This window comes from Gossypium raimondii, chromosome 3 (assembly GCF_025698545.1).
Source record: "Gossypium raimondii isolate GPD5lz chromosome 3, ASM2569854v1, whole genome shotgun sequence".
Classification (NCBI taxonomy): domain Eukaryota; kingdom Viridiplantae; phylum Streptophyta; class Magnoliopsida; order Malvales; family Malvaceae; genus Gossypium; species Gossypium raimondii.
This window is the reverse complement of record NC_068567.1, coordinates 49,508,508-49,520,103: the sequence shown is the minus strand read 5'-3', so window position 1 is coordinate 49,520,103 and position 11,596 is coordinate 49,508,508. Positions and strand designations below refer to the sequence as shown.

The following is an 11,596-nucleotide window of genomic DNA, read 5'->3' as shown; positions in this document are numbered from 1 at the left end:
CTTTCACTATTTAGTTGAAGTCATTTATGTAAATAATTAAAAAAGTAAATCATTTTTATAATTAATAAAATACTTTAGATTATTTTTTTTATAAATTTTTATGAAGCTTTTCATTATTAATGTAAGAATGTTGAAGAAAGCCCATGGGTCTCCACAAGATAAATTGTGTTGCTTCTTTCGATTGTAAGTGTAAGAAAGCATATATATATATATATATATATATATATATAGCTGATAGGGGCAAGAATTGGTAACGACGTACTGTTACCGACACAAATGTTTCAATTTTGGTTGTAACTAAAGGTGATCTTGGGCCGGGCTAAATGCATGCAAAATATTCAGATCTATTCTTTAAGTTTGAGCCTGGTTTGGCTCGAAATATATGTTTTTTTGTTCAAGTTTGATTCAATTTAAGAAAGATAAATTTAAATTCGACTTGATTCGTTTATATTTTATTTTTAAAATTAATTTTATTTAAAATAATTTTAAAAAATATATAATACATTAAATGCGCTAAAAATGTTAAAATAAAAGTTTTTAACACATTAAAATACATCAAAATATTTATATTAAAAGCACTATCATAAATATAATAAATGTTTTATTATATTAAAAAATAAATAAATATAATAAATGTTTTATTTTATTAAATATAATTTTTAAAATTTTATATTTTGAGCTGAGTTTTTTAGTTGGGTAAGCTTTTTTTTGTTTTGTTTTGGATAATTAATTTAATTATTACTGGATTAGTCATTTAATATAAATATATAATTATTATTTAATTTATATAATTAATGTAATTAATTTTTATAACATAATATATTTGAGCCAAATCAGGCTAAGTTCGGGCCAAAAAGATTTGCCCAAGGTTCGACCCATATAAAAAATGAGCCTTAAATTTTACTCGAACTCATTTTTCGGATATCGTATTTTTTCAAACCCTCTTATTTTTCAGACAAGCCTTCGAGCCTAGTTATCACGGGCTGCTACTCCTGTGGCTCCTGCTATTCGGCTGGGGTTTGTTCTCGCTGCTCACAACAGAAAATTTTATCATACAAACATCACATGTACGTATCATATTGTATATTGTGTGCTAATGACTTGAACAACTGTATTTTTATGCCTTCGAAGCAAATCTATCAAGTATTAAGAGAGAGAAAATAAAGAGCATTTATTATCGAACATATAATCTATTATTGAATTAATGTGAAGAACAAAGAAAGTTATGCAAGGACCTCTGCTCGCCTTCGGAGGGCGATTGAGAGACGCCAAGCATCAAGAAGGACATCGGGTAGCAACCGTGCGAAACACCACTGAACAGCGTGAGACCAGTACGGCGTGCACCGTGGCTCATAGCCTATTTGGCGGATCGCCGCTTTGGCATAATCTTCAGGCGATGGGACAAACATAGATGATTTCTCGATTGATGCTACTTTGGATGCTAAATTTGTTGCCACATATAGCGGTACCTGCGGGGAACACACATATGTATCTAGAATAAATGATTTACATCTGAATATTACTTTTGTATTTGATGTACCCTCAATAATATATAATTCTGCAATGCCATCTCTTAATTAATTTGTAAAAACTGGAAAAATAATTTCTAAAAAATAATTAATAAATTCAAATTGGTATAAACTAAAATTTAGTTCAAATTTATACAAACCCAAATATATCAAACATAATATATAAAATTTTAATTAAATTAACTTTTCGAACTCAAAGGATAAATTTGAAATTAAATTAATTTAAAAAAATAAAGATTAAAATGAAAAATTATCATCATATTAATGGTAAATATTGAATACTTTATTTTTATTAATATTGGTCATTATACTTTGAGAATATGGTTAGGTATGCTACATAACTTTTATTGGATTGAATTTTAACTATAATTTTTTATTTTCTTGAATTTTCCATTAATTTTTATTTTATTAAAATTTACCACTTACTATTGATGATTTAAAAATAAAAATATTTTTGAAATATTTTATTTTATCATTAACAATAAATTAATTTATAAAATATTAAAATTAATAAATTAACTTACAATTTTATTTAATAAAAGCTCAAATATTAAAATATTAAATATTTTATAAATAATTGTTTTTATTAATTGTGAGTATTATATTAATTCATTATTTCTAAGTATTAAATTAAAATATTAAAAGTTTTAAGCTATTTTGAATTAAATTTGAGTAATAAATTTCAATCAAATAAAAGTAAAATCACAAAATTCAAAATAAAATATAATGATAAATTTATCTCTAGTTACAAAGTACAATGATAAATATCTTTCAAAATAAATTATAATAGCAAGTTTAAACTTTCACCAAAAGTATAGTATCAAATTTGTACATTAACCCAAAATTAAAATTTTATATTTAATATTACCGAAAACTAAATAATAAACAGCTTAAATTTATAAATTCAAACCCAAAATAATATAAATCTTTTTTATCTAAAATAATACAAACCTAAATCCAACCCACCCACTAACCAATGGTTTATATACATGCATATCATATCCCATGTGATATAGATGGTCATGGATGAAATTAAATTTTGCCGGATAACAATCTATATTTTTATACAATATACTTTAAATCCATTCTTTAAATTAAATCATTGATGTAATGGTAAAGAATTTATATTTTTATTAAATTTTAGTTGACATCTAATTTCTGATTCAATTTTGAATTTCGCCTATCCTCTTTTGTCAAAAATAAAATTATTATTTAAAATATGTCTAAAATTTTGTTCAAATCCACTTATTTGAAAATAGTCTAATTATATATATATATATTAATTTTTTCTATAAATAATTTAAATACATTATTGTTTTTAACCTTTAATAATTTGGACAATTTAATATTTCCATGTTTATACTGATATTATATATAAATTGCAATATATAAATATAAAACTAATATATCTATCTATAATCTAATTTAAAAATAATTTTAATTTAATTTAGAATTATTAGTTAAAAAATTGTGCCAATTTTAAAATAGGGTTATTATTCTAACAGAACAGTAAACATAAAATATAAAAAATTGTAATTATTATAATTTAATTTAATTTAAAATTATTAGTTAAAATTTGACATAAAAATTGTGATCATTTCATTTTTTAAGTTGAGCTAATATTATTGATATAAAAAGAATTATTACTCGAATAGAGTTTTAATATCTTAATTAATACTTAATTAATATTAAAGTTATATGCTACTTCAAATTTAAGTTTAGCTTTATAAATAGCATTCAGTACAATCAAATAGCATCTAAAAAATTACAAGTAAAAAAATGAAGATTGTTAGAACTATATAAAACCATATTCAAACAACAATGGCATCGGAGAGTGATAAAAAATATTTTAATTGATGATGATGTAATATAATGTTATAATATTATTTTTTTTAAATTTTTATATAAGTTGTTTATACTGTGTGAAGCAAGTACTTACATACGCTCTTTAAGTTTCACTATACGCATCTATGCATGTGTGAGTTTTCAATCAATTCTGTTTATACATGTAATAGTTTGGTACAATACCTAAAATTATCCATAACCCTACTCCAACTCTTAAATAGGAGAATAAATGCCCTCCAGCACATTCGATCCCTTATCCTTCTACATTGGTAAAAATATTGATACCAATGAACTAAGACTCAGTCGACTATATAATTACTGTAATATAATTCCGTTTATGTGTTATATTAATTTAACCTAATTGCAATTATAGGAATTATTTGTAATTAGAAATTGTAGCTTTAAACAAATATTATTCAGTTATTTTTATATTTATTATTATTAAAATATTAAATAATATAATAAATCTAATTGGACCCATAGTAAAGTCCTTTATATTCACTTCCAACCCTATTATGTAGCAAAAAATAAGCAGCAAATTGGACTGTGAAAGAGTGTCATACCTGGCATTGCACGTCAATCCCTCTTAGTTTATATTCCACATACAGAGATCTCGATAACTTATCTATATACCTGCTTAACATTAATTATGTAGAATATTTTTCAATATAATGTGATATGATTAATATTTATATTTTAAATTTGATATAAATAATAATTTTGTATTTATATTTTCACAATTCAATAAAAATAATATAATATATAATATACATACTAATATTAGTAGGTATAACTAAATGGAAAGAGGGTGGAAGATAAATAAAAACGATCAGTTTCTTCTTCTTTTTTTCAAGAATTTAAGGATTTGAATATTTGATGAATGTGTTTAGTTTGAATCAAATTAGATTCCATCATAATTTTGGACTGAATCAAGTTTTAACTTTGGATAGGGGTGAGCATTCGATCGAATCGAATCGAATATTTTCGAGTTAATCGAGTTTTCGAATCTCATTTTATCATTCTAACTTTATTTGAAGTTTTCTCGAATCGAGTCGAGTGAGATGGAATTCGAATCAAATATATTTGTTTGAGTTAAATTTTAAAAAATAATTTTGGGTCCTTATAACCACTGTCACCCATCATAATAAAATTTGTCCACCTTAATCAAAATTTTTATTAACTTTCATCACCTCATAATTTATTTATTAATTTTTTATATCTTGGTTAGCTTCTTTGCTTACTTAGTTGTTTCAATTATCTTGATTCTTGTCACTATGTATTTTGGAATTAAAAATATATTAAATACAAAAATATGATTTTTAAATAAAAGTTATTTTAAAAATAAAATGTAAAATTGATACTAATATAAAATTTTAACAAGAATATTTTATGGCCTAATTAATAATTCAATTTTAATATAAATATCCAATATGACTAAACAATTCAATAATATAAATAATATAAAATGTGAAATTTAATTTAAGAATATAAATAGTAGATATAAATAAAATTATTACTATTTATGTTTAGTGATTTTTTTGGATAATTTTAATTTTTTGTTTCAGAGTAAAGGGTGAGAAGTAAAAGTCTAGGGGAATAAAAGTTTAAGGGAAAGTAAAAAGAGGGAGTAAAATTTTGGAGGGAAAATATTAAAAAAATTGGAGGGGGGAGGGTTTGGGGTAGATGAGAGGTGAGATGGGAAGGGAAAAAAAGTTTTAGGGGAAAAGTGGGAGGGAGTAAAAATTTTGGGGGAAAATAAAAGATTTTGAGGGTTTTTAGGAATAAATTTTTGAGAAAAAAATAAATGGGAGAGTAAAATTTTGGTGGGAAATAGATTTTGGGTAGATTGGGGGGTTGGGAGGGGAGGGGAGGGGAGTAAAAGTTTTAGGGGAAAAGTGGGAAGGAGTAAAAGTTTTGAGGGAAAAGTAAAAAAGTTTGGGAGTTTGGGGTAAAAATGTAAAACCTTATAGTTTTATATTCGAATTACTCGAATTATTCGAGTTATTCGAATTCGAAAACTCAACTCAATTTGAACTCGAAATTTGAAAAAAAAAATTCGAGTTGATTCGAACAACTCGATTCGTTTAACTCGAAATTCAAATTTTTTTTCGATTTTTTCGAGTCGAATCGAGTTTTGCTCACCCCTAACTTTGGATATCAAAGTTTGGTTTATTATTCAAAATAATATAAAAAATTAAATTTAAAGAAAAATAAGGAAAATAAAATATTTTAGAAATTGGGTAGTAAAAAATGTAAAAATATGAAAAGTAAAAAAAAAAAAAAAAAGGAGATTAAAAATATGAGAGGAGTATATTGAAGTAATGTGTAATGGAAAAGTTCAAAATGAAAGAATAGTTTTTTAGAACCTCACTTTTTACGGTGTTTAATAATAATAATAATTTACTTTACTTTTAGGATACTTTAGTAATTTAACTTATTGCAAAATTTATATTAAAACAAAAATATGATATTAATATTGTTAAGTTGAGCGTGGGATATATAATAAACTAGAGTTTTAATTTTAAAGTTTGAAAAATAAAATTAAGAGAGTTTATTGCTTTACAAGTATTGATCTAATTAGGTTTCAGATTTAATTGATCTAATATAATTTTGAAAAATATCACAGAAAAAAGAATTAAATTAATTTTGAAGCTTGATAATTTATTTTTATATTGAAGTTTTAATTTTTTATCTAAGTTAATTCATGAATTTAATAATATTTTATTTTAGAATTTAGAATTTATTTTTAAATTAATTACTTAAAAAATAATACATGAAGAATTACCAAATTTAAGGATTTATCGAGTTGATAAAAAAAGGGCAATTTATCAATAAAAGCCCTTTTTTTTCAAAAATTACAGAAATGAGCTCATTTTTTAATTATTTATCGAAATGGTCCTTTTTTCGGGAAATCGCGTCCATGTCAGCGCGATGTCAGGGTACACGTCAGGAAATCGCGTTCACGTCAGCGAGAGATGCTGACGTGGAAGGAAATCGTGCTCTCAAGGACGCGATTTCCTTCCACGTCAGCATCTCGCGCTGACGTGGACGCGATTTTGGCCCACGCGTGAACAGTACCCAACAGTCAAAAAAATAAAATACTGGGCCTATTTCGATAAATTTTAAAAATATAGGACTTTTTTGGTATTTTGAAAAAATAAATTTTAAATCTTTTTGTACTTGTATTTATTTTTTTAATCAATTAACACCAACTAAGCTAAATTAATTAATTGACATATTATAGAAATACTGTTATTATCTTAATTATATTACTTATTTCTAACGATTTATCGGACCTATTCCATACACGTGTCAAATCAGAAAAAATAATACAACAATTCTTTAAAAAAATCCGATGTTTACTTCAAATAAATAAGGAAAATAATGATTTGAATGTTTCAAAATTTAATTTTAAACTGAAAAAATTAAAATTTAGGGGTAAAAAAGGATCTTTTTTGACGAAAACTGTGGCAAACCGCCTTTGGCTGTTTGTCAACGCGTAGATCTTGAAAAGTTATTCGAAATAAAAAAAAATCGTCTCAATCGGACAACCGAGCGAAAAGTTATGACCTTTCAAAGTTTTCCAAGCTAAAAAACATAAACTGTTAATCCACGTCAGCAAATCGCGTCCTCGTAGGCGCGATTTGTGTCAATGTAAGTAAAGCGGGATGACGTGGACGCGATGTTCTGACACGTCCCCTGACATCGCTCTGACGTGGACGCGATTTCGAGAAAAATGGCCCATTCCGATAAATAATAAAATACTGAGCCCATTTCAATAAATTTAAAAAAAATAGGGTTTTTTTTTATAATTTACCCGATAAAAAAGCGTCATATTATTTAACCCGGAAAGAAAAAAACTTATAGGCTTACGCTTTTGTAGCGGCATAGATTGTGTAAAGAGGATGCGAAGGGACAACAATGGAAGCACCAGAACCGACGTTGACAATCGCACCGCGCTTCCTATTTAACATCCCCGGCAGCACCGCTCTGGTAACCCAGGTCGTCCCTTCCAAATTCACTCTAATAATCCCCTTCACCACTTCCTCCTCGACCTCATGGAAATACATGGCTCTGGGGTACGTTATCCCCACGTTGTTGATCAACACACCAACTTCCACCCCCTTCACCGCCTCTTCTATTAACCCGACACCAGCCGATAGATTGCCGGAGAAATCCTGGGCCACGACCTTGATCTTTAGATGGGGAAATTGGGCTCGGATTTCAGCTGAAACTGTTTTCAGCTTGTTTAGGTTCCTACTGACGAGTATAAGGTTAAGGCCTTGGCGAGCTAGTTGGTTGGCAAAGGCTTTCCCTATGCCGTCGGTAGCTCCGGTGATGAGAGCCCATGAACCATAGTTGTTGAGGTTCTTGGGGGATCTGAGAAAAATGGTGAAAACCCAGTTGAGAAGGGAAATGGAGCGGGTGAGAAAGGAGAGGAAACCTAGAAATGAGAGAGCCAACAACCATGTGGGCTGCATCTTTTGGGATGGTTGATGCAGTGTTTTGCTGGTTGCAATGGAATCGAGGTTTGGGGTTTATTGATATTGCTGAAAATCAGTTTTTATGTTGAACATATATAGGATTTAACTTTATGTCGTTAATTAAGTGCAAGAGTGCACCATAATAAATGCGAAGTTTACATATGTTCCTACACGTACTGATGATAATCCACCATTTATTATTATTATTATTTGGCTGAGTTTGGATAGGTGGTGCGTTTACCTGTGGTTAGGCTAAAAATAGCGGTGGCGGTGAGATTTGATACTGTAGCGTAAGACAAAAAGTACCCAATCGCCCATCCAAACTCACCCTTACTTCATTCAAAACTGCTCTATTGAATTCATTTACCTAGTAAAAATAATGCTCCATTGCAAACTCTAAAATTCAGCTCCACTTCAGATTTCAAATTTTCTTTGATGAATTAATTCAAACTGTAATATTTAATTGATCTAAACTCGACTGGATGATAATGTCAAATACAATTGTCTTATTTCTTTATGGTAATTTTTCAATAAAAGTATTTGAGTGTTCATCCAAAATAGTATTTGCTACATAAAGAACAAATTTAATATTTACTAACTTAATTTGTATTTCTTGTACAAACCATATCTTAACCTCAAAGGCAGTGATAATAAGAAGACAACCGTCCCCTGGTAAATGCGTGACACCCCACCACAACCAAATTAATGCATTCATAGGTTTCTTCAGCTCAACCAATATTGTAAACTTTTTACTATTAAAAATACTAATTTAACAATTTTCAGAAAAAAAATAAAAAGAAAGGGAAAATATTACCGGTTGTAATTTATTCACGTGTCGATTATTAAAAATGAAATGTTTACATGAATCTAGCAAAACCAAGGGGCCACTGAATTCATCCAACTTTAACCATATATGTATTCATTTTAATTCACTGCATTGAAATTAGTAGTTGCGAAGACTAAAGGACAAGTAATTTATTATACTTAATCATTTAGGATCCATCTGTGATCAATTAAGGACAAGGTCACAATATAAATATTGACAAATAGTGTGGCTCCAATAGTAATTTAGTAAGTGAGGATCATTTTAACAATTAAATCATTCATCACAGACATATAATAGATTCGAAGAAAATAAATTGATAATATAAAATTTAGTTTTTGGTCCAACTAAATTAAAAGGATTGTACGTAAACAAATGTAACCCTTCCTCCTTATTAAAAGTTATTTTGGGCATTCTATCGGCTTCTATATTTTCTTTCTTAAGAATGCATTCAATTATCTAATTCCCTATATTCTTTAAGATATGATGAATTCGCCTGATTAGTGTCAATCTCGAGAGCATTGGATCCGAAACTTGAATAGCTTTAATAGCTTCCAAACTATTCGTTTGAACCAACACTTTATTGACTTGCTTTTCTTGCACAATTGATAGACCACCCAAAATACTCCAAAATTGAACACTTTCCTAGTTGACGACTAAAGCCAATGATCCATACCCCATGTTCATCTCTCAAGGTTCCCCCTGTAGCAACATGACTTGAATCTACTTTAACTGAACCATGTTGGCCAAAACACATTAGCGAACAAAAATAATTAATAATAAATAAACACATATAAAATAAAATATGAACAAAATTATTTATAGTTAATTTATCAAATATGAAAATAAAATAAAACCATAATAAACAATTAAAACAAAGAAGAATTGAGATTTTATGAAACGTTGAGGCCCGTGAAACACAGTTTCCTTAAGACAGATTCGGCCGCTCCTACGGTACTTGGAGTAATGTTGGTCGAAAGTCTCCCAGGATACAACAACAGTGATCGAAGTAGTAGCACCTCTACCACGATCAATGGAACGAACAATGCCTTTTTCTGTCATCGGAATATTTATAAAACACGAAGGATGGAAAAAGAGATTTTTGAGAGCAACAGAATTTCGGTAGGAGAAATTCTAAGAGAGTATGAAAGTGTGTAAAAACCCTTTAGAATCATGGCCTTTTATAGGCATGGAGAGTGTTGGAATTTTGGAAAAAAAATATCCCCAAAATTTGTCCCTAAATAAAAATTTTAAATAGATTTATTGGAATCAAATTAATAATATAAGTTTCCATATATAAGCAGATTTTGTCTGCTAAGGAAAATAATTTCGTGTTAGGCTAAAATATCCGCAGGAACCTCATCGAGTTTGGACCTATACCCCCTGCACGCGAGACAGAATTACAAACTTAATCATTCAATTACCCTTTAAAAGAGTTCACATATATAAACACATCCTACACTTGGTATTTAACCAATGTTGGATCTAAGCCTTTTATTTTTCCTCAATAATATTTTCAAGTAGCTTACTTTGAGCATCAATTTCTCATTCATCACTCAACTATTTTGAGCATATGATATACCGTTGTAAAGGTCTCATGGAGTAGAATATGAAACCATAAAATTATGATTCAACTCTCCACCTTCACCTATTGAGAATATGCCTCAAAGTTACTATAAAATGTAATTTTTCCAACAAACCATTCGTTCTTAATCGTATCCATCTGTCTATCCAGTTAGGCTCTACATTCATCCTTTGCCTCTCAATAAAATTAACCTTGGGTAAGGATGCATAATGTTTTGTCCAACTATATGACCCTTTAATGATGTCCTCTATACTCCATGACACTCCCTAAAAAAAAATTCTTATTATTCCACATTCGCCACATGATTAGCTCAAAGAAAATTAACCAATCAACCTCTCCAAAGAACAGCTTTTGGCTATTTTGAAAATTTTTAATCCTTACAAAATCATTAGTTGAGCTTCAATATTCATTCAATTTGAGCTACCAAATTGTAGTCCCCAAGAGTTGCATTAAATTACAAAACCAAACTGTAATAAAAGAAAATTATAAAGCCAAACCAACCAACCGATGTTCTAGACTTGTGTAAGCACAATTGGAATAATTTATACACAACCTTTTTGGGTAGCTATCGGTTCACGTCATAAATGTAATGACCAAGTTGTCAGTTTCACGAATAATGTTTATACAATAATTATATTTGAAATTTTAATTAGATTTAATTTATTTTAAATTTTTAAATAGTCAGATTAGAGGTGTTCATGGGTCGGGCGGCCCGGCCCAGCCCGATGGTCCGCCCGAAATATGGGCTTGGGCAAAAAAATGAGGCCCGTTTAGAAAACGGGCTGGGCCTCGGGTACCACTTTTTTGGTCCGGGCCCGGCTCGGCCCGGCCCGAATATAATAAATATATATTTTTTATTTTTAAAATATTTTTAAAATACTTTTTTTAATTTTCTAAAATTGTTTTGGTGTTTCCGGGCTTAGAAATTTTCCCCTGGGCCGGGCCTGGACAAAATTCCAGGCCCATATTTTGGGCCAGGCCGGGCCTGGGCCTAAGACTCGGGCTGAAATTTTTTATGGGCCCGGTCCGGCCCATGAACACCTCTAAATCAGATATTTGAGTTTTTTTTATAGTACTGTAAACGTAATAGTTAAACATCTAAATTAAAAAAATTATCAGTCTCAAAGGTTGTAAATTAGGAAGGGTCTTTTGTAAGATTACGAATTTTACGTCTAATAAATAAATTTATTTTTTATTTTTTCTGGTGAAATTTTGTACACATTTTGAAAGTAATGCTTTCAATGAAATTATAAATTTATTATTTTGTTTATATTTTTTTCTGGTGAAATTTGTGTACACATTTTGAAAGTAATGCTTTCAATGAAATTAT

The 11,596-nt window shown here is 28.7% G+C and overlaps 1 protein-coding gene across 2 annotated transcripts; it reads right to left on the bottom strand.

The window, feature by feature from the left end:
- Nucleotides 1-753: 753 nt before the first annotated feature.
- LOC105794566 (very-long-chain 3-oxoacyl-CoA reductase-like protein At1g24470) lies at nucleotides 754-7,943 on the bottom strand. Of its 2 annotated transcripts, none has more exons than XM_052628465.1 (4): nucleotides 7,248-7,943; nucleotides 3,938-4,010; nucleotides 1,236-1,469; nucleotides 754-1,028 (listed from the first exon to the last, which is right to left on the bottom strand). In XM_052628465.1, exons 1-4 carry the CDS (start codon nucleotides 7,853-7,855, stop codon nucleotides 1,005-1,007), a joined length of 939 nt encoding a protein of 312 aa, XP_052484425.1. In that variant the 5' UTR covers nucleotides 7,856-7,943; the 3' UTR covers nucleotides 754-1,004. The 2 variants fall into 2 exon arrangements, with proteins under 2 accessions (XP_052484425.1, XP_012479257.1); XM_012623803.2 differs by having other exon boundaries at nucleotides 3,938-4,007; nucleotides 7,248-7,941.
- Nucleotides 7,944-11,596: the final 3,653 nt, after the last annotated feature.